The 24,219-nt window shown below is 42.9% G+C and overlaps 1 protein-coding gene across 4 annotated transcripts in view; it reads right to left on the reverse strand.

Annotated features, from left to right (window-relative positions):
• Positions 1-236: 236 nt before the first annotated feature.
• NEK11 (NIMA related kinase 11) overlaps positions 237-24,219 on the reverse strand; it is a 245,475-nt gene continuing 221,492 nt past the window's right edge. For all 4 annotated transcript variants that reach the window (XM_040636821.1, XM_040636818.1, XM_040636820.1 and 1 more), the window contains one exon: positions 237-1,076. In XM_040636821.1, coding sequence (XP_040492755.1) covers positions 806-1,076 — 271 coding nt within the window. In that variant the 3' untranslated portion in view covers positions 237-805. The remainder of the gene's footprint in view (positions 1,077-24,219) is intronic.

Genomic DNA, 24,219 nt, shown 5'->3' on the forward strand with positions numbered 1-24,219 from the left:
GGTTGCTAAGTAAACAAGCAGGTTAGCTTAAAGACGGGGGTAATCTCTTGTTCTCTCCCCCTCTCTCATCGGTGAAAAGATCCAATGACAGAAGGCCCTTAAGGTTGTGTACTGACCCATATTAGGCACCAAATAAATCGAATGATAGCTGCTCTCGGCAATAATGATTACACGGATGCATTATATTCATCAACATACTTCTAGATAAGAAAAAGATAAAACAGGTGACTTATTTTGTAACCATGTAAAATATATTTATTAAGAATAAAAGTCTTCAATACTTCACGAATAAGCTTGAAGAATTAATCACAAAAGAGAATTGCTTTTTGGATTTTTAGTCCAGGTCCTTGTGTATATATGCAGATCTTGCTTGTTGGGGGAAGGGCAAAAGGGGACCCAAAACAGGTCACCCGAGACAAACATTCGTGGCTCTTGGTCAGCAGCTCAGTGTGTCCATGAGGCCAGTGTTCAGCGACCTTCGGGAGCAGGCTGGCCATAGAGCACAGGGACTGAAGGCAGGCACCAAGCCTGTCCTCCAAGTGGAAATGGTCAAGGGTAGATGGATTCTTCCAGGCCATTGCAGAGGTGGTCTAACTCCGTGGAAGCGCCGAGGGCACGCTCGAGGGAATGCTTTTCAGGAAGCCACACGTGGTCCACAAGCTTTCCTCAGAGGATAGACCAAACACTGACTGGCCCAGGACTCAGAGTAGAGGCAGACAGGCTTACTACTCTCTAAGGACTCACTCTTCTTGACAAGGAATTGAAAGCCCCAGCACTGTACCCATTTCCCATAATAAAATCCAGCTTATGTGTTGAATGAGTTTGTCCCCTTGAACTTACTTGTTTTTGATAGTTGATGGTGAGGGTTCTGGAGTGTGGTCCCTATACCCACTGTGATCAGCAACTGTTCCTCAAAATACAGGAGCTGGTCAACTTCAAAACAGTCACTGGCACGAGGCACCACCTTCTCTAGAGCTGCCCGGATCTCGGCTTCGCCAGCCTTCTGGCGCCTCGCTCTCTTGAGGTAGTTGTAGACCTTCTCAAATACTTCTGCTCCCAGCTTCTGCATGGCTGACCTGCCACACAAGTTAGGAGAGATAAAGAGTTTTACACATTCGAGTCATCTGCAAGAAATGTCTTTTTAAATCATTAATTACACAAACGTACCTTTGAGATTTGGGGGAAAAAGAAAAAAATAAGATGCGATGGCTCTACCTTGAACACTCAACAACAACATTCAACAAATACTTGCTGCGTGTCTGTTCTGCGCCAGGGGCCTTCTAGGAACTGTGAGCATAGCATTAAACAAGTTCGGTCGATTCCCGCCTTCATAGAACTTACCTTCTCGGGCAGAGAATAAACAGATAACTTAAAAAATACATAGACAATAAAATGTCAGGCAGCACTATGTGCAACGAAGAACAAAAAACAGGGAGAGAGACAGAGACATGTGAGGGGCTGGCCACTCCCTTGAGAGGTGGTGTCCTCTGAGCAGAGGGAAGTGAGGCCAACACTAGGGGGAGAAAACCGGGGCCCTGAGGCTAAAACACCTTGGAGAAATATCGAGAAGGCTAGTGTGGCCGGAGTTGAGAGAACAAGGCGGAAGGGGAGAATGGGATTTGGAGTCAGAAATAATATGAATGAGAACAATAAAATAACAAGCCAGCTCCCACCCAGGCCAACACTGGTGTTTCGGTGCTCACCCCCAGCAGCCACAGCCTGTGCGGCGTCAGAATCAATCACAATGGCCACACCCGCTGTGTTTCTTGTGCCTGTATTTTCCTCTACTTCCAGCTAGGGTCACAAACGAAAGGCCTACGCGTAAAACGAGGCCCAGGGCATGTTTTGTTTGATCAGCACTATTCTTTACTTTTTTTCTTTTTTTGATTGATTGATTTTAGAGAGGGGGGTGCTGAGGAAGAGGGAGAGAGAACCTTAAGCAGACTCCCTGCTGAGCCCAGAGCCTGATGCGGGGCTCGATCCCACAAATCCCACGATCACAATCTAGCCAAAACTAAGAGCCAGACGCTTCACTGACTGTGCCACCCAGACGCCCCAGCGCTTTACTTTTTGAGCATTTTAATGTGGAAGTCTAGGCAAGGCCGCACTCCCCCCACTCCATTTCTTTACCGCCCCCTGTCCACCTTCCTCACAGCATTTTAGAGCAGGCTGCTTCTCGGATTTCACCTGCCCGCCGGCCTCAAGGGCATTCGAGTTTTGTGAATTTCGTTCTCCAGTTCAAAACTGTCATTTTTAATGCTGCGTACTGTTCCGCTGAATTTATGTGCCAACATTTACCGAGTCATGCTTCCAGGTAACATTTAGCGTTTTTCACTGTAACACTGAGCCAATGTCCTCAGGAACACAGCTTTTTCATCCAGGAGAATATTTTCTGGCATCAAATTTCTATGAGCAAGGTGAATTACATGAGTGTGTTCCCTTTGTGAAAACTCAAATGTGCATTTGTGATTTCTGCACTTTTCTGTATATATGTTGAGTGGGATTAAAAGGTTTTAAAAAGTGGTGAGAATGGAATTATTGGGTCAAAATGCATAAATATTTTTAGGACTTTAACCTTAAGAAATGCTTCTTTACTCTTCATTTTAGTGGATTTGGTGAAAAGAAAAATCAGGGTTTTTTTCAGAATTTTTAAAGCATTACTGCTAGACGATGCTGATGGCAACACTGATAAGAACACTGAAGGCATTAATCACAGGCTAATTCACTTTATAAGCTTTTGTTGTTCAGTACTCTTCAACACCGCAAGCTCTAGAACACAAGCACCAGGTTAGGTATTGTGGCAGACAAAAAGAAGAGGAAGTGATCTATCTTGCTCTAGTTTAGAGGCTAGAAATCCTAATGTAAAGATATATACACTTTAAATTTTAACTCACTTTTTAATGGTACTTTAGAGCTTACAAAATACTTTTACATTTGTTATCTCAAATGATCCTTGTGAATGAGGCAAGTCATTGGACATTTATCTCTATTTGACAATGAGAGTAAGTAGACTGACTTTCACAAACTCACGTAGCTAGTGGCTGTTGGAGCCTAAACCCAAACACAGGTCCTGGGCTGGGGAGCTCGGCAGCCCTTGGGCCCCAAGTCACCCAGCTTGAACAGATTTCCCACCTTCTGCCTGGAGGTTATCAGGACGGATCCCAGGACACGTCACATCCATAGTCACCCCTGTCACCCCCAGAAACCCAAGCTTTCCTTCTGCTGACATTTAGCAAACCCTGTCACTGCCCCCATTCATGGAGGACTTCACCAACCTTCATGCTCTCTTCTTCCCACACCCTACTCCTGTCACCATTCTCATGGCGTCCATGTTCTTGCTCTCTCTGACTTTGGACTGTCTCATATCCAATGATCATTTTCTTTACCCTCCTCAGTTACCCACGCCCATGATCATACCCTTGACCTCTTGGCACCAATAACCACACTTCCTCTTGAATCGATGTCAAGCCTTACACTCTACGGACACCCCTTTATACTCTCCCACCATACTGACTCCGGCTATTCTTCTACTTCATGGTCACCCACAATCCTTCGACCTATCACCATGATGACAATCACCCCCTTGTGTTCTCATGTCCCCACGTCCAACTTTTCCTCAGTTCCATTTCATGGCCCATTACTATAATCACTATCTTAAAATACCCTTGACTCTTTCACTCCCCTCTTCCTGTGTCAAACTCCTCTGGCAAAGTTGTAATGGTTACACCCGGACACCCATTTACTCCTGCCTGCACCCGAACAAAAGAACATTCCAGGAGAAAAACGTCCAATTCTGCCGACAGGTCTCATTTAAATAATTAATGCCCACAGTTCAAAACGGCACTCAGCACTGCCCATGGCCCTCCTATAGTTGTCCGGTAGGCTTATTTTCCACTCCTCAAAGTAACTATTTCACGCCTTCTTCTTTATTTGTTATTCTCAAACTTGCTAAGCCCCACCCTCCTTCTCAGCTGATGACTTTACCTAATATCCCATTGAGAAATAGAAACAAACTCGTAGAAATTCCCTCTTGTCAGTGCCCAACTACCCCACCTCCTTGGCCTTCCCTCCGCCCCTAGTGAATGGACCCTCGGTGCTCCCATGAAAGAGCGTCCTCTCCCCCCTGAGTGCTCTTGATCTCAGCCTCTGTCACGGGCTCAGTGGCTTTCCCGCTGGCAGCTATTTCTATGTCTCCGGGAGCATACACATCAGAAGAGAATATGCCCTAGTGCCCGCTTTTATACAAGAAGCTTCTCGCGACCTCCACATTCCCTCAGTTCACCTGCTTCCCCATCTATCACTTGGACCTCCATCGCTAGCGAAGCTTCCTGAAAGAGTCAAATGTGGCTGCCGTTTCTACTTTCTGACTGCACGCTCTCCTTCAATCCACTCCTCATTCCTTCTCTAAACTACTCTCACGTGGCTAATTCCTCTGGTCTCTTCTCTGTACATATCTTACTTGACATTCAACAGCTGGCTACTCTCTCCTTCAAATCCTTCCTTCTGTTGCTTTAGGTGATCCCATCTTCACCAGGAGCTTTTCCTATCAGGCTCTCTGCTTCTTTTCAGCCTCTTCGACTGACTCATCTCCCTCCTCATTTCGGCCTCTACATTTCAGAGTCTTTAATACCCTTTATAGGCTGAGGACTTCCTGTATGTCCCCCGTATCCTTCACCTAGAACCCCCGGCTTGTGAATCAACTGCTCACTTGATCTCACGAGCTGGGTATCTAAAGGGTGTCTCAGCCTCAATATGGTGGGAGAAAAGAACTCTTAATTATAAATAAATACAAAGTGCTATGAAAGTTGGGAAAATCAAACACCCCACGGAGGCAGAGAAGGCACCGTCTCACTTGGGCCATAACAGCCGGAGGGAAGCCAGGCGGTAGCCAATAGGGGGAGCCCTGGGAAATCAGTGAATCAGTTTGGCAGGTGAGAAGGGTATGAAGAAGAGGGTGAGAACCAGATGAACATAACGTTAAAGAAACTTTGGAATCTGGGCACCTGGGTGCCTCAGTGGGTTAAGTGTCAGACTCTTGATTTCAGCTCAGGTCACGATCTTAGGGTCCTGAGATCCAGCCCCGCATCAGGCTCCACGCTCAGTGGGGAGTCTCCTGGAGATTCTTTCTCTCCCTCTGCCTCTGCCCCTCCCCCGACATGCATGTGGGCACTCTCTCAAAAGAAGAAGAAAAAGAAGAAGAAGAAGAAGAAGAAGAAGAAGAAGAAGAAGAAGAAGAAGAAGAAGAAACAACTTTGGAATCTGACTGGTAGTATCACCCATTGATGAGAAAGAAGCCCTAAAATGTCCCCTGAAACCATAGTGACTAACAGTTTTTGAGCCTTCTTTATGTGCCAGTTTTTATTCTGAGCAACTCCTCATATCATCCCATTAAATCCTATGGATATGATATTGTTATTTCCATTCTACAGATGAGGAAACTGAGATACAAGAGGGGATTAAAAAACTTGTCTAGTGCCACACGATTTTGAAGCGGTGGAGCTGGGACGTGAATTCCAGTAGTTTCACTCCAGGACTCACTTTTCATCACTATGGATTCAGACACTGGAATTGAATCTCAGCTCTACCTGCACTGGCCGTGTGATCTTGGGCCAGTTTCTTAACCTCTCTGAGCCTTGAATTTTCATATTTATGTGGAGATTACACACACACACACACACACACACACACACATGCACACACGTGTATATTAGCACAGTACCTGTCACCTACCAGGTGCTTATCTGCCATTGTTTCGTTGTTGCTTTCCCGATGCTGGACTATACCACAGTCCTATTTCAGTTTAACTGCAAGCTTCAAGCAGTTTTGTGGTTCCACCTCTGGTTAAGACACCATTTTAAACAGTTTTATCTACTCTGAGTGAATTTGAAAAAAAAAAAAAAAAGACACAAGAAAGCCAGTGGCAGTGTGGAAGGAAAAAAAAAGTAATTTTGTAGAAATAATCATGAAAACCTATTTTAGCAGAAAGCATTAAGAGAACACATAGATTACTCTTCAGGCATCGTTGAAGGAAAGCTTGAAAATGATTTTACAGAATATAAGAAATCCCTGAACATTAAATATGTATGAGCCACTGTGGGAACAGAACGGTACAACGTATTTCCTCTTTAATACTGCGGTCTTAGTGATCATTTAGTGTTAACAAGCATCGGGAATCTTTATTAAGGACGGATTTTGTACCCCTTCTCTCCCCATCTAGCATTTCAAATGGCTGTCTCTGAACCTGGTGGGCAAAGACGGAACAGATCTCTCTCGGCAGTCGATGCTCAGGTGACATATGGCGCCCCCAGATGGGGCATGTGACTTTCAGGCCCCTTTTTGTAAATGGTGCTTGCCTTTGGCTCTGTCCTCCCTGGCAGCAGAATCTTGAGAGCAACTGTTGGTTGGAGACTCTGTTCAAGCTAACCTTTCCTGTAAGGATTATCTTGTTTGTGACCTAAACACCCTCCATTGTTCATAACCACAGTAAATGTAGATGGGTAAGTACTGACTAAAAAACAAAATCCAGTTTGTTTACAAGAGATACAATTAAAACACAGGGCATTGAAAGGTTGAGAGTAAACAAATAGATTTAAAAAAAGATCTACCAGGCAAATACCCAAAAGAAAGCTGGAGATAGCTATATTAACATAAGACAAAATAGATTTTTCAAAAGGATTTTATTTATTTGAGAGAGAGAGAGAGCGCATGCTCGCGCGAGAGAGAGCGCATGCTCGCAAGAGAGAGAGCACAAGCAGGGTGAAGGGCGAAGGGAGAATCAGACTCCCCGCTGAGCAGGGAGCCCTATGGGACTCCATCCCAGGACTCCAAGATCATGACCTGAGCTTAACTGACTGAGCCACCCAGGTGCCTGAGACAAAATAGATTTTAAGAAAAAAAAATTACTACAATAAAGATTGCTACTCAATAATGAAAATAGTTCAACTCACCAGGAATAAATAAAAATTCTAAACTAGTGTGCATCTAATAAAGTAGAATCAAAATACATAAAGCACTGCAGCGAGAAATTGGCAGAAATGTCCCCACAGCACAGGATTTCAATATACATTGCTCAGTTATTGATAGATGAAGCATTTGAAAAATTAGTAGTGATATAGAAAATCTGAATATATTTAAGTAAGCTAAACTTAAGAAACATATATAGGACCCTCTCCCTCCATGACAATTAGAGAACCCTCATTCTTTCAGACTTTCATAACATTTACAAAAACTAACCATATACTAGGCAGCAACTCAAGCCTCAACACATTTCAAATAATTCATTTTACACAAAATCTAGTTATCTGATTATAACTGATAGAAATCTGTAGCAAAGATATGGATTAAATAGTACCATGTATTCTAAATAAATTTTGGGTCAATGAAAAAATCAGGCATGCTATAAACAAACTCATTTGAAGCCAAAAGAAAAGTGATAGGTACTCTAGCATTGTAATATTTCAGTGTAAATTTATTCTGACACTCGGAAAACATGCTGTAATATTTCTGCAATGATACAACTGAGTATTTTAGAAATCATAAAATAGAAAATTCTATTTAAGGGGACTCTTGTTGTTACCTAAGATTTGAGAAGAGAGAGGAGTGCTCTTTATGCAGTTCACATTAGGGAAGAGGTATTAAGTTTGTTTTTTCTACAGGAGGGAATGGAAGGAGAGATGGGGGGGGGGGCAGGAACGACCCCTTTAGTTAGGTGGGTATCTCAATTACATTTTCAAATGAAAAGAACTATATTTTCATTCTTTTTCATCTATTTCTTCCTATGCTCCATATCTTTTATCAATTTTGTTCTCATGTTCAAAAAGTCCTATAAGTATTTCAGGGACCCTAAAGTTCATCTTAGTCCAGACACTTCATTTACAGGCCAGTGCTCTTTGGGATGGACCATGGTCTTGCCCAAATGGACAGTGGACACAGGAGAGTTGGAAGAAGCCTCCCCAGGCTCCTGAAGAAGCTCTACCTGCCTGGAGCCAACCCCCAACTTGTGTTTGGCTGATTCCTCAGTGAAAAAATTCCATTAAACCACAAGAGAGTACTTTCTCTCCTATTTCCTCCAAACTCAACCTCTTATCCTCCAAATTCCTTTACTGACTTCCCCCCATATTTACTTTTAACTTGCAAACAATATATTTCATCACGTCTATTTACCCATCAATATTGACTGCTCTCTGAGCCTCTAATCATCTCTCTCTCTAAGGGGCTCTGAAGATGTCAAACAAAAATGTCCTCACTTTTTTTTTTTAAGTTTATTTATTTTTTAGTAATCTCTACACCCTATGTTGGGCTTGAATTCGCAACCCCGAGATCAACAGTCCCACACTCTATGGACCAAGCCAACCAGGACCCCCTGTCCTCAAGTTTTAAATATTATTTTAGTTTTGCAACAATCTCACACAAGAAAGTTACAAGTATAATACCAAGAACTCTTTTTCTCCCCAAGCCTTTTGAGAATAAGCTGCTAACCTGATGCCCCTTCCCCCTCATTACTTGGTGTGTATTTTTTACAAATGAAGACACTCTTTTACATAACCACAGAATGGCCATCAAGATCAGGAAATTAACATTGACACATTACTGTCATCTAATACTCTAATCCATTCAGGTTTCCCCAATTGTCTAATAATGGCCCTTATAATAAAAGGATCCAGGTCAAAATAATCACGTGTTGTATTTCATTGTTGTGTCTCTTTAGTCTCCTTCAGTGATGTTGACACTTTCAAAGGTTTGAAGCAAGTTGTTTTGTAGACTGTCCCTCAATTCGTGTTGCCCTTGCTTATGAGAGTTACCAACTCCCACCCTCCAGCTATCTCTCCTTTTGTGTATTAGCTGAAAGACAGGAGTAGAGCCTTCCGTTATCTTGGGACATTATTAGAGAGCTCTAGCTACACCAGTTCACACTTCTCTTGGGTCTAAAAGATGTCCAGGTAGTCACAGTATCTTGTTGTTTTCAGGTGCCTAGTTCCTGACTCTTCCCTACAGCTTTGTTCACTATATACTGTAAGAAATAGGGGGTCCTCGTAAGTAAAGGAAGCAGCTTGTGAGGTAAGTTTCCAGAAGCTCAAGAAAGAATGCCCTGGGTGTGCGACTCACTTGGCATCTCCACTTAAACTACAGGTAGAAATCCTATGCCCAACTGAATTTCTGAGCTTCCTCCCAAGATATCCTAATGCTGCAGCCTTCCCCATTTCTGTCCATGTCAGCTCCTGCCTTCCAACTGCTCTGGCCAAAAACCTTTGGGTCATCCTGATTCCTCTCTTTCTCTCTTACTTCAACAGTCTGGTGTCTCTCATAACCAGATCAGTTAGTAAATCCTATCAGCTCCATTTTCAAACTGTATGCAGCATGCAGATTTCTGTCATCTCCACCACTACTGCCCTGGTCCAAGCCACCACACTCTCTCACCTGATTGCTACAACGGCCTCTCAGTTGGTGCTCTGCTCCTACCCTCGCTCCCCTACAGTCTGTTCTCAATTCAGCAGCCAGAGTAAGTCAGATCCCTTCACTCCCTGCTCAGAACCCTGTCTTGGGTTCCCCATCTCACTCAGAGTGAAGTCAGTGTCCTTCCAGTGATCTAAAATATCCTGAACCACCTGCCCACCATGTTTTCCAAATGCATCGCCTCCCTCCCCTCCCTCCCTCCCTTCCTGTTACACTGGCCCCTTGCTCTTCCTTGAATACCCCAGGCACACTCCACCCCATGGCCTTTGCACCTGCTGTTCCCTCTGATGAGAATGCTTTCTCCAGATATCTCTATCTCTCTCCTTCACCTCCTCCAGGTCTGTGCCCTCATGTGATCTTTTCAGAGAGACCACCCACACTACCCTCTTTAAAACTGTAACTTTTACCCCCATTCTGCACTGCTTCTTCTCTTTCCTTGCTTTGTATTTTCTTAGCACTTGATACTCTTCAGCACACTGTGTTCTTCCGTAATATTTTATGATCTGTCGATCACCCCACTACAGAATATAGGGTCCATAGGGCATGGATGTTTTCACCTTTCTTGTTGACCGATCCCATTACCTAGAACGGTGCCTGGCATATAGTAAGTACACAATAAATACATGTTAGATGAATGAATAGATACTTTGAAAGCCAAACAGAAAAGGAATATGGTGATATTATACAATTTTAATTAAAAATATATGCATCTCTAGGGTTTATTCTAAGAATTAGCACATAGTGAAACTGTAACCTAATTTTGCAAAACAAAAGATCACTTTGGTGATTTTTAGTCGTTGTTTTTCAAGATAAAGCTCCAGTTAGCTGCAGCTTTCAGTATTATCATATTTTCATCCCTATTTCAAATGGATTGGCTTTATGGGACCTATTCGATCTTCCTTGGAGAAAAATGACGTCAAGTTTCTGAGTGGGAAGACAAAAGCCTTACTTAAAAAAATTCTGTGCGGAGGGGACTGTGCTTCACGCTTGACACAAGGGGCCACGTGGAAAGCAACTGAAACCTGCTCACAGCTGCCGAAAGCCCCGCTGCCCCACAGCACGTGGGAGGCTGTGGGGAAGGAAAGTTCCAGAGGCCCCCACCCCTCGGAGGGAGGGGGCAGCCAAGACAGCGCCATTCGACAGATGTCACCGTCTGCCGTGCGAGTTAAATAAGGCAGAGAGGAGCAGCTGAGGGGATGTTAGCCTCCTGCCCCAAGCAACATTCTAGCTGAACAGCAGAAAGTATTCAACACTCCCCCTCCCGGAGAAACAACAAGCAATTTCTCTTCGGGGAAAGTGAAAAGGAAAGTTTCCACTAGTTCTGATAGGTCATCAAATTTAAAAGCTCCCTCACCCCTTATCCCTTCAGACAAACTAACAGGACCGTGTCTCGTCTCCCCCTTTCTTTGGAGCTTATTTGCCTTTCAGACTGCTTCTCTGCCCAGCAGAAGCTCCCCAATAATGGCTACATTTAGGTTTTTATTTTCAGATGAATTAACCACTTGAGGAGTAAAAACTAAAAGCAAAGGCCTTTGTCTGCTTTCAGGTCTGCTCCCTAATGAGGCTGGCAGCCTTGAGGACAGGGGACCTTTCTTAGCCATCCCGGCAGCCAGCGCGGTCCCGGCCCCGAACCGCACTAAGTTGTTCCGTCAGCACATTTTTAATGAGCACCTAGTACGTGCCAAGTGCCGGGAGCGCTGCCAGAAGCTTGTGACCTCACGAACTCAGATTTTAGTGGGAAGAAGGCAGACAGTGAACAAGTAAACAGGGTAATTTCAGATTTTTGTCAATGCTGCAAATGAAATGAAATGGCAACGGAAGAGAGAAGTGGCTGCCCAGGAGAGGGTTGGGATGGCCGACAAGGGCGGGGGCAGGAGGGATGTTTGGTACCAGCCCTCTTTTGTGCACCAGGCCCTGTCCTGTGGACCAGCGCCCCCTTCTTCATCAGCCGTCACACAGAGGAGACTTTTGTGGGGATGCGGCAAGAGCACCGATGGAGGCCCGCACATGTCTAAATGATTAGAAGTTATGAACCAAGCGAACAAACTGTTAAATAAGATATGATCTACCTCGGGGCGCCTGACTGGCACAGTCGGTGTGTCTGTCTCCGGCTTAGGTCATGATCCCAGGGTCCTGGAATTGAGCCCCACATTGGGCTCCCTGCTCAGCAGGGGAGTCAGTTTCTTCCTCTGCCTCACCCCTCCCAGCACTCGTGCTCTCTCTCTCTCAACTAAAGAAATAAAATCTTAAAAAAATATGTCATCTACCTATTGCATTGACAAATTAACTATAAAGACCTGGAAGGCCAGGTTTGCAATCAGTATTCTCAGACTGCTCAGAGTTCTGCATCGAAATAGGGCAGAGCTGTGTGAGCCAGCCCCTGGACCTTTATCCCTGGATATTGGCCTATCCCCTTCTCTTCTAGCCTGGCTGTTTCCCACCGTGAAAGGGGTGGGGGGTTATTACGCACACATTCGATACCTCAGCCCCTATGTCCAAGATTCACTCATGCTTTCTGCAAATAGCTTCCCTGTGGTCCCCCTCAGGATTAGGGGTGTGTGAACCGGCAGCCCAGACCACCCATGGGAGGAGAGACCTGAGGCAGAGACCCACAGACTCTGGAATGGGTTTGGGGTCCTCTGGGGAAAAAATTGCAAGGTCCCAGGTCACTAGGGCATGGTCTAGAAGAGGAGACACAGGCTCTGAGTGGGCAAGCCCCCTTGGCCCCTTGAACCCCTTGCTTCACGAGGAGGGATGCCACTGAAGGATGACCAAAGTGGCACCCTCTACAGCACAGGCCCAGCGCCCCCCTTCGGCCTGGGCCTAGGCAGTACTGGAAGAGGGAGGCTACTTTGCTGATGTAATTGAGAAAGACCTTTCTGAGCAGTGGGAGTAGGAATGACATTTGAATGGAGACTTGAACGGTAAAGACGGTAAAGACGAGTCATCCCTGCCAGAACGTGGGATAGGAGCACTCCCAACGGAGGGAAGAGCGCATGACCAGGCACTATAAGCCCTGTAAGGAAGAAGACTGCAGTGGTTGAGGCGTAACTTGGAGGAGGAGAGGACAGGAGACGAAGGCAGATGGTTAGGCAGGAGCAGGGACCTGGGAGGCCGAGATAAGGAGTCCTTGATCCTGGATGCAAAGAGAAGCCAGTGATCCTTTATAACGGTGTTAACATGGGTATTTTATAACAAGAAAATACAACACAGAGAGAGATAGAATGATTTAAAAATCGGAACCTGGAATTTTTGAAAACCCCTGTAAGATACCAAGGAGTTTATCTAATCAAATACTTTCATTGTATAGACAAATGGGGAAGAACACTGTGCTAAGGGCAGTGGATCTTATACTGGGCCCCCACCGGGATGGCCATACATAGGAAATACATATAGAATAAATAAGTCCCCTTGCTCTTCCTTCTACTCACTAAGCCCCTCTGTACAATGCACCGTGAAATGTTGGCCACTTGATTAAGTCCTTCCCGGCTGAATCACAACTGTGCTTGCCTTGATCAATTCAAACCACATTTTTTGTTTTTCAAAAGTCATTTTCACCCCAGCTTTGCTGAAGTAGAAGCAAAGATCTGAAAATAAAATAAATTTCCTATTCAAACACAATAAGAATAATTGGATTTGCAAAGGAAAATGAAGAGAAATCACAAAGAAAAAGCAATTAGAGCCTTAATATGTTTGGAAGAATTTGTCAGGGCAAGGATGTGAGAAACTATGAGTTTCCTGGGAGAAGAGTAAATTCCAAAAGCTGCCTGTCATTTGGGGGGATTCCCCAAGGGTTCCCTCCTTGACCAAACTTTAGTCAGTCCTCACTCTTGATACCTAACCAAGCTCCTGTTAGTAACTTTCCATACACTGACCCCCTCCCACTGCCCACTGCCCATAAATCCCCTGCTCCTGTGGTATTCAGGGCTGAGTTCAAGCTCTCTTCCCTATTGCAACAGTCTTTTTCTTTTTTTTAAAGATTTTATTTATTTATTTGAAAGAGAGAGAGAACCAGCGGGGGTGGCGGGGGGAGGAGAGGGAGGAGCATACTTCCTGTTAAGCAGGGAGCCCTATGCCGGCGGGGCTCGATCCCAGGACCCTGACACCATGACTTGGGCCAAAGACAGATGCTTCACCGACTGAGCCCCCTGTTGCAACAGTCTTGAAAAATCTTCCTTGCGTGTTTAATTCCGTTGGGTGCGATTTTTCTTGGACCAGATCGTCACTGGGTCTCACATTACAAACTGTCCGTATTTGGAACGGCTACGTCTGGGTTAGCCTGAGACAGTCTCAGTGCATGCCTGACACAGGAGTATCATCACCCATTCCACTGTCAAAGTATCCTGGTTTGGACAATAACTTATAAGGTTCCCCACACATAGTGTGAAATTTACTGGCTAAATTGCCATCGAGGCCCCCGGTGACAAGAGGACCTGCAGGACTTTACGCACGGTTCTGCAGCAATTCCAATGAGCAAGAGAGCAGACTCATGAAATGGGAGCACTCCTTTCTAGTCCTGAGCCCTAAGGCATAGTTACATTACATTTGAATCATTTTATGTCCAAATCAAAATGTTTCTCCATAAATAAAAAATGATGGTTTTCATTAGTCTCTCAAACATGTCCATATGTTGCCTTTATTATCCCTCTCCTTCGAGGACTACAGAGGCGTCTTATCACAGCACACTTACTGGAAGAGTGACATGCATTCCAGAGCATGGGGTGTGAGGGGAGACCTAGAGAGAGACCAGGAAGGCCAATGTGGTGCAGGCCTTAGGAAAAACAACTGAGATTGGGGGATCAATACCTCATTCTCTGGAGAATTGCATTAAAAGACTGAAATGAGTTTCAAAACAATAATCGAAGCTGACAGCTGCTCTTGACAGGTTGGGACAAATGAAAATTGAGCGGGGCTTTCACATGCTGTGGGGAGTGGGCAGGACAGGCAGGAACCCCTTAATGCCTTTCACTTGGAAACACTGGGTTTCTTAATTGTCTCCTGCTGTGAAGTCAAAGGAGAAGATCCCTCATTAAAGTGAGGTTTGCTGAGTGGTTTTGAAAAAGGGCTTTTTTAGTTTCTTCACTTGTCTGAAAGTATCTGCAAGAAGCCCTTATCCTGCAGAGCTTCCCCAAGTCCAGGGGGACGGGACAGAACTGCAAACTCAGCGGGATCTCAGGTACCGGTCTCTTGGCTCAGGCAAGGTAGGGAGTGAAGAGGGAAGGGTGGGATCAGATAATCTCCAAGTTAGAAGATCTTCATCCTATTGGGAAAGTCTGCCTCCAGAGACTCTCAGCATGGGTTTGTTAATCCCATTTTACAGGTAGGAAGAGTTGAATGAGGAAAGAGCAAGGCCGCTGAAGGGGAGCTGAGCCTCCTGACTTCAGTGCTCAGTATGCAACTGGAAGGATGAGACTGTTTTCAAAAGAACAAAGGCCATCAGAAGGACGCTCTCCTGAGACCTTGTCACTCAAAACATGGCTCGGCCTTCAGCATCACATCAAAGGACAGCTGGTTAGAAATGCAGGATCTCAGATCCCACCCGAGACGTGCTCTACCGGAATCTGCATTTAACAAGACCCCGAATGGGCCCAAAACTTTTGGGATGCAGCAAAAAAGGTTCTAAGAGGGAAGTTTATAGCAATACAGGCCTACCTCAAGTAGCAAGAAAAACCTCAAATAAACAACCGAACCTTACACCCAGAGGAAATGAAAGAATGTAGAAAATGAAGAATAAAGCCCCAAACCAGCAGAGGGAAGGAAATAATAAAGATTAGAGAAGAATAAATGATATGAAACTAAACAACAACAACAACAACAGAACAGATTAATGAAACCAGAAGCTGGTTCTTGAAAAAGATCAACAAAACTGACCACAGGCCAATATCTCTAATGAACATATATGCAAAAATCTTCAACAAAATAATAGCAAACCAAATGCAACAATACATCAAAAAAATCATTTACCACGATCAAGTAGGATTTATTCCTGGGATGCAAGGGTGATTCAATATATGCAAATCAATTAACGGGATACACTGCATCGATAAGAGAAAGGATAAAAACCGATCATTTCAACAGATGCAGGAGAAGCATTTGACAAAGTATAGCAACATTTCATGATAAAAACCCTCAACAAAGTAGGGTTAGAGGGAATATATTTCAACATAACAAAGGCCATGTATGAAAACCCCACAGTTAACACCATATTCAATGACAAAAACCAGAGTTTTTCCCCTAAGATCAAGAACAAGACAAGGATGTCCACTCTTACCACTTTTATTCAACATAGTACTGGAAGTTCTAGCCACAGCAATCAGACAACAAAAAGAAATAAAAAGCTTCCAAATTGGTAAGGAAGAAGTAAAACTTCCACTATTTGCAGAAGATATGATATTATATATAGAAAATCCTGAAGTTTATAGATATAAACTATATATATAATTATATATAATCAATATATATAACATATATATAATCAATATACAAAAATCTGCTGCATTTCTATACACTAATAATGAAGCAGCAAAGAGAATTTAAGGCAACAATCCCATTTACAATTGCACCAAAACTAATAAGATACCTAGGAATAAACCAACCAGAGAAGTGAAAGAACTGTACCCTGAAAACTATAAAACATTGATGGAAGAAATTGAAGACAAAATGAAGAAATGGAAAGATATTCCATGCTCATGGGCTGGAAGAACAAATATTGTTAAAATGTCCATCTATCCAAAGCTATCTACAGATTTCATGCAATCCCTATCAAAATACCAACAGCATTTTTCACAGAACTAGAATAAACAATCCTAAAGTTTATATGGAACCACAAAAGACCCTGAATAGCCAAAACAACCTTGGAAAAGAAAATCAAAGCTGGAGGCATCACAATCCCAGACTTCAAGTTACATTACAAACTGTAGAAATCAAAAAAGTATGGTACTGACACAGACACATAGATCAATAGAACAGAATAAAAAGCCCAGAAATAAAGCCACAGTTATATGGTCAATAATCTTCAATAAAGAAGAAAAGAATATACAATGGAGAAACGACAGTCTTTTCAACAAATGGTGTTGGGAAAGCCGGACAGCAACATGCAGAAGAATGAAGCTGGACCACTAAAATAAACTCAAAATGGATCAAGGACCTAAATGTGAGACCTAAAATCACAAAAATCCTGGAAGAGAGAACAAGCAATAATTTTTCTGACAATGGCCAAAGCACATTTCTTCCAGGTATGTCTCCTGAGGCAACGGAAATAAAAGAAAAATAAACTATTGGGAGTGCATTGAAATAAGAAACTTCTGCCCAGTGAAGGAAACAATTGACAAAACTAAAAGCAGCCTATGAAATGGGAGAAGATATTTGCAAACAACACACCCAATAAAGGGTTAGTGTCCAAAATACATAAAGAACTTATACAACTCAACACCCCCAAAACAAATAATTCAATTAAAAAATGAGCAGAAAACATGAACAGACATTTTTCCAATGAAGACATCCAGATGGCCAACAGACACATGAAAAGATGCTCAACATCACTCATCTTCAGGGAAATGCAAATCAGAACTACAATAAGCTATCACCACACACCTGTCAGAATGGCTACAATCAAAACCACAAGAGGGGCACCTGGGTGGCTCAGTCATTTAAGCATCCCACTCTTGATTTCAGCTCAGGTCATGATCTGAGGACTGTGGGATCAAGCACCACGCCAGGCTCCGTGCTAAGTGTGGAGCCTGCTTAAGATTCTCTCTCTTCCTCTCCCTCTGCCCCCCAACCCTTGCTCGCGCACATGCTCTCTCTCTCTCTCTCTCCCTCTAAAACACACACACACACACACACACACACACACACGCACACAAAACAACAGGTGTTGGCGAGGATGCAGAAAAAGGGGAACCCTCTTACACTGATGGTGGGAATGCAAGCTGGTGCAGCCACTGTGGAGAATAGTATGGAGGTTCTTCAAAACATTGAAAATACAGCTACCCTATGAGCCAGCAATTGCACTACTGGATATTTACCCAAAAATACAAAAACACTAACTTGAAGGGATACATGCACCCCTATGTTCATTGCAGCATTATTTAAAATAGCCAAATTAGGGAAGCAGCTCAAGTATTTGTTGATAGATAAATGGAGAAAGATGTGGTACATATATACAATGGAATATTATTCAGCCATAAAAATAATGAAATTTTGCCATTTGTAACACCATGGATGGATCTAGAGAGTATAATGCTAAGTGAAAAAAAGCCAATCAGAGAAAGACAAATACCATATGACTTCACTTGTATGTGGAATTGAGGAAACAAACAAAAAAGGATCAAAGGAAAAAAAGAGAGAGAGAGACAAACCAAGAAAGAGACTTTTTAAAAAAGTTTTTATTTAAGTAATCTCTACACCCAACGTGGGGCTCAAACTCATGACCTCAAGATCAAGAGTCACATACTCTTCTGACTGAGCCAGGTGCCCCAAGAAACATACTCTTAATGACAGAGAACAAACTGGTGGTAAGGGGGGGGGATGAAATAGGTGACGGGGATTAAAGAGTACATTTATCATAAGGAAGGAAGGAAGGAAGGAAGGAAGGAAGGAAGGAAGGAAGGAAGAAAGAAAGAAAGAAAGAGAGAGAGAGAGGAAAGAAAGAAAGAAAGAAAGAAAGAAAGAAAGAAAGAGAAGGAGGGGAAGGAAGGAAGGAAGGAAGGAAGGAAGGAAGGAAGGAAGGAAGGGAAGAAAGGAAGAAAGATAGATCACAGTTCCTTCACATGTTCATTCACACGAGCCAAAGTCAAGAATTCTAAGGACTAGTCTAGACACTTAAAAAAGAACAGCAGTTCCTGAACAAACAAAACCAAAACCAAAACCCAAACAAACAAACAAAAAGCCAAAAACAAGACCCCAAGTGATTCGTATGCACTTCAGAGTTTGAGAAACACGGGCTGGAGCTCTGGATCACACTTTAAACAGCAAGACTCCGAAAAGCATTTAAAGCTATGAATTTGCTTTTGACAGAGAATTCTGATGCTTTTATGCAGTCAGGCCATCTTACCAAGCTCTGAGGCATCATTTCACATACGAGTACCCTCTATAGAATTACTAAATTTACTTTTTTACAATATGAGTTTGAATCTGATAAGAGTTAATAGGAAAGGCACCTCCATTAATTTGAGGCTGAAGTGTTCTCTCTCTCTCTCTCCCCTCTCCTCTTTCCTTCTCCCTGGATATCTTGTGCACGGATTTGCATTGGTGATAATCTTGGATTCATCTCACATTCTCAGCATCCTGTTCATTTTAAGGGGAGGACACCAGCCTTGCTCAGGTTGGAGATTATGAATTACAGTTTGTTTGGTAGTTTGCTGGGTTTGCTAGCCCATGTTTGTTCCTAACTCCTGATTCTGCATCAGCTAGAAGTTTCTTTTTAAATAAGCAGAAAATCCTTTCCCTTTCATTTCAGGAAATATTGTATTTTAATTTTATCTTACTGATGATTTGACTGGGAAGTGACAACCAAGCATAAACCCATGTTAATAATTTTTCTCTTCTTTGTTTCTGGGCCAGAAATTGCAGAAATCACTTCGTGTGAAAAAAAGTTTCAATTAGGTCTAATATATGGGTAGTCTTGGGATACCCTTGGGAAGAAACAGGAAGAATTAAATTGCAAGTTTTAGTTGAACCATATGACATTGCCACTCTCACAAGTGAAATAACAGTGAAATACTGGCAATTTTATTTAATCAACCTAATTAGAATGTTTCAATTTAGAATTCCTTGCCCTAAGGAATATTAAGAGAGGTGTAAGTGCTATTTGTGATTTGTGGAGGCTGGATTGTTCCATTTCCTTGGAGATTTTTTTTTTTTTTTTTTTTGGAGGTTGGGACAAATACTCTGAAGGCTAGATAATCATTTCTCTCTTCTAAGCAGCCAGAGAGAAATGGGGAGGTAGAAGGTCAGGTTTGGTTATGGATTCAGGATGAAAGGTTATATCCTTGAAGGAGGCTTATCATCTTCCGAATCTGTGAAATATATAAATGGTGCCAGACACTGACACCACAAGCTAGGGTGAGTTTCTTGTCTACTTCCTTGTTACAGTCAGGTGCAGTTAATACTTGAACTCTGATCAGAGCAAGAAGAGATTATTCTTCATCACTAACTAACGCCATTCTTTAGTGGGAAAGTGGGAGAGGAAGGGTCAAAGGAAAGTGTAAGAATCTAGTCCCTCTCTTGGTTAATTGTAACAATGATACCATAGTCACGCTGTGTTCCATGATACTCTAAGCATATACTATGACAGCCTGAATCACGTCAGCGTGTCATGGAGTGTTTAAGTGGGCTGGCCCAGGATCACGCTTTAAATAGCAAGGTAGGAATCATGTATTATTTGTAATGGTGTGTGTAGTGCTCTTAAGAGAACTTGGCATACAGCAGGCATTAATAACTGTTTTATCTCAAATTTTAAAATTTCTTGAATAAATGGTGACTTTTAAAAACCTATCACATTAGCAAAGATTGAAGATATTACACAAAAAATCTTTGTGGATCGGGGCACCTGGGTGGTTCACTCGGTTAAGAGTCTGACTCTTGATTTTGGCTCAGGTCATGGATGTCAGGGTCATAGCATCGAGCCCCGCATCCAGCTCCTCGTTCAGTGGGGAGTCTGCTGGAGATTCTGTCTCTCTCCCACCCACCCCCTTGCTCTCTCTCTCTGAATTAAATAAATAAATCTTAAAAACAAATTATTTAAATAATAAATAAAAAATAAATAAAATCATTATGGATCATAAAAAACAATTTGGCAATAAATATCAAGGTTACATTCTATGAACCAATAATTACAAGACATTTATCTTAGGAAAGATAAATTGTTTGAAATGTTTGAAAACACCCCATTAGATAAAAAAATATTTATGTCAATAATATATATGAGTTGAAAAAGCTAAAATCTACCTAAAAACTCAAGAATAAGACATTATATTATAGAGAAATTAATGATATTTTTAGAATATTTAATATTTAATAACTTTGGAAAATGCTCAGGGCAGGTGAGGGAGAAAAACCATGACACCAATGTCCTGTCCTTTTTTTGTAACCTAGCACCATGTCACAAAAATGTCCCAAGTTATTTAAAATTCTGCCAAAACAGTATTTGTAATGGCTGCAGGATATTCCATTGGATGTCAACAGAGTAAGTTATTAACTGTTTTATGAATACACACACTAAAAATAACACGCAGATGGGATCATATCATCCCTATTACTCTGCACCTTTTCTCAGTTAATAATATAATCTGGAGAGCTCATCACATAAGCACACACAAATCTTCCTTAATTCTTTCTATCCTCAATGCCAGGATAATATTCCACTGCAGAAATATATGTTGATTTTTCCAAACAACTCTTATCGATACCGTTAGGCTATTTATAGCTTTTTTTGCTATTAAAATCACCCTGCAACAGATACTTTCATGTACATTTTTGTGTACTTATACAAGTATTTCTGTGGGAAAAATTCTGAAATTGCTAGATCAAAGAATGTCCATTTAAAAAATCTGAACAGACATTGCCAAATCGCCCTCCAAATTACTGCACCAATTAACATCCCCTTAACACTGCATGGAAGTAAGTGCTTCATTTTGAAATGGAAACAGCAAATAGGTCACAGTTGACGCTTGAACAACACAGGTTTCAATGGGTTTCTGTGGGTCCACTTATATGCAGATAGTTTACAGTACAGTACTGCAAATGTATTCTCTCTTCCTTGTGATTCTCTAAAAATTTTATTTAAATTCAATTAGCCAACACATAGTACATCATTAGTTTTTGGTATAGTGTTCAATGATTCATTAGTTGCATATAACACCCAGTACTCATTCTTGCGATTTTCTTAATAACATTTTCTTTTCTCTAGCTTACTTTCTTATAAGAATACAGTATAGAATACTTAGAGCATACACAGTATGTGTTAATCGACTGTTGATGTTATTGGTAAGGTTTCCCCTAAACAGTAGGCTATTAGTAGTTAACTTCGGGGAAGTCAACAGTTATATGAGGATTTTCCACTGTGTGGTGGGTTGGCGCCCCGAACCCCCGCAATTGTTCAAAGGTCAACTGTGTTCGTGTGTATGTGTATATTTGAAATAGAGCTCATGAACTCCAACAGTATTATGGCACAATTGTAAATAAGGTCCCCTTCCCTCCTTCCTACATCCCTTCCCACTTTTTCTTCCTTCCTACCTTCCTTTTTTCATTTTTTCCTTCTCTTTCCTCCCTCCCTTCCTCTTTTCTTTCCATCTTTATTATTTTACCTAGTGGGAAAAGAGACAGAGGGGAAAATCAGAGTGAAGGCCAGTGAAGAATTTATGTGGCATTTAGAGAATTGGAAGCAAGCAGGAAATGGGCTTCAGACGGAAGCAGAGCGCTTATTTCGGCAGCATATGGACTAAGATTGGACGGATACAGACGTTAGTCTAGGTTCTGCATAAGAATGACACACAAGTTTGTGAAGCGTTTTCTATTTTTATGGTAACAGTGAGGGGCGATGGGTGTGTAAACTAAGCCTCTTGGGGCAATCATTTCACAATACCTACACACATCAACTCATCACCTGGTACACCTTAAACTTACGTAATGTTACGTCAAATATATCTCAGTGAAGGTGGGAAAAACTTGGAAGCAGAATGTTGCGGGGAATACGTGGAAATCTGTGGTGTGGGGCCAGTCAGACATACTGGGGAGGACAGTTTGGAAGTGCGTTTCCAATCTCCCTGGGCACAGGATTCCCCTAAGGGGCTTGTTTGAAAACGCAGATTCTCATTCAACGAGTCTGGCTGGGGCCTAGGAATCTGCATTTCTAATGGGCTTCCGGGCAGCGGGGCTCCTGCTGGTCTGGGACCACACTGTGAGGAACAGAACTCAGCTGACAAAGCCTGCTTCCAGCAACAACAGGCAGGAGCATTAGTCAGTGGGGAGGGCTGTGAGCATTACTATTTAGAGGCAAGAATGCCTCCTGCAAATGTTACATACAAGGTGATAAAGGTCATGGGCTGGCTCGCTCCGTGATCAGGAACCCTGATCTCGAGATCAGATGATATTTTGTTTGCTTCATCCCCAAAGTAATGACGTCTGCCCCACAGAGTCCTCCAACGTCTCCTTCGTTCACGGAGCGCCCGCGGCTGCGGACACTGTCCCGGCTTTAAGTGGCAGGTGCCCGCCTTAAGTTCAGTCCTGAGGGTGCCCACAAGCTGCACCTGGCGGGACGGAGGCCACAGCTCACTGCTGGCCCTGCGGGCCGAGAACAAAATGGGCACTAGGGCCTGAAGGCCCAGCGTTAAAGTAGTTTCAGTCGGGGCTTGATAGCACCACCACTTCCTTTGGAATGAAACCATTAAAAGCTCCTCTACAGTTTCACCATGTTCCACGGAAACGTTTTCTGAAGCGTTGCATTCCGGCAAAGCCAGGATTATCGATGTATGTTTGGGAACCGGGATGTTTTTATATCTAATTCTTCCTGTGGGATGATTTCTTTGCCATCAGTCCTTGTAAATCAAGGGAAGTACAAATGCTAGCTTTAAAATTTCACAAGCTGAGGTTGACAGAAACACTTTTCACCTCTCTGATCCAAGCCAGGCCGCGTTTGATGCTGGCACACCTAGATTTTCCCTCTCTCAGTTTCTGCCTAAGGATAGCTAGAGAGAAGTTACCAGTAAACATGTGCACGTGCACCCCCCCCCCAAGAGCTCAGGCTTGGAGGCTTAGGGAAACTCGTAAATGAATGGTCTACTTTTCAAAACATAATCAAAAGGACAAGACTCAGTGGAGGTCCTAAGAACTTTGTCACCCAGTGAGGCTGTTGTTCGCGTTTAGTGAATAGGTTCAATGTAAGTATAAGGGTGTGTTTCTCTAAATCCCGGAGGGACATGCCGGGTTAGCTTTATGAGTGATAGCTACAAATTGAGGAAACATGAGAAAAGTTTCTAATACGCTTGTATTCACTTTAAATTTTGCTTTAATAAGGGATCATTAAAAATATGATTAGCAATTAGGTTGTTTTTATGCTTGAATCATGCTTTCATTTGCATTAAAAAGTTCTGTTTGAGTAGAAAAATCAGAGAAGCATAATGTTTCCTCTCTTTTTCAAGAAATCAAGCTGTTGAAACTGTATGTTTATAATAACGGCAAAACTACTATCTACCTGGTGTGTGAAAGAAAACCAACAGCTTTCTTAAAGTTATCTTTACATACACACCCATTGACAGCCATAAAAATCTTTCTGTTTTGTGTTAATGACTTAAAAGAATTATGAAGATGGGAGTTGAGAGATCCTGTCCCAGGACCACTTGATGTCAAGGCTCTTTCCCATCCAAGATGTTGAAGGAACTGCTCAGGTTTCTTGGAGAAGCAAGAAGCAGAGGAACACGTCTGCTTCAAGAATGTGGTGTGTGACGGGCTGCCAAGTGGTGCCAGGTCATTGCCTCAGCTCCAAACCCACTCTTCTGGACTCCGTCTTCTAATGCTGAGCACAGGACTCTGCGGACAATTCTGCCTTGCCCACCGCTCCTTATTAGGCTCCAATAATAGGGGGTGCTGGAGAGACTCGGGAAAGCTGGAGGAGAAAAGGGATTGGGGCTCTGGTTCCGGTGGATGCCCTGGCAACGGCACATCTTCCAGCCAGCAGCAGCTGACTCCAGGGTACGGTTTCTCCCCCCTGCTTTGCACACCCAGCCTCCTCGCTCCCCTTCAGAGACACCAGCACCAGCTGCTGTA

The sequence above is a fragment of the Ursus maritimus genome, unplaced genomic scaffold (assembly GCF_017311325.1).
Source record: "Ursus maritimus isolate PB19 unplaced genomic scaffold, ASM1731132v1 scaffold_20, whole genome shotgun sequence".
NCBI lineage: Eukaryota > Metazoa > Chordata > Mammalia > Carnivora > Ursidae > Ursus > Ursus maritimus.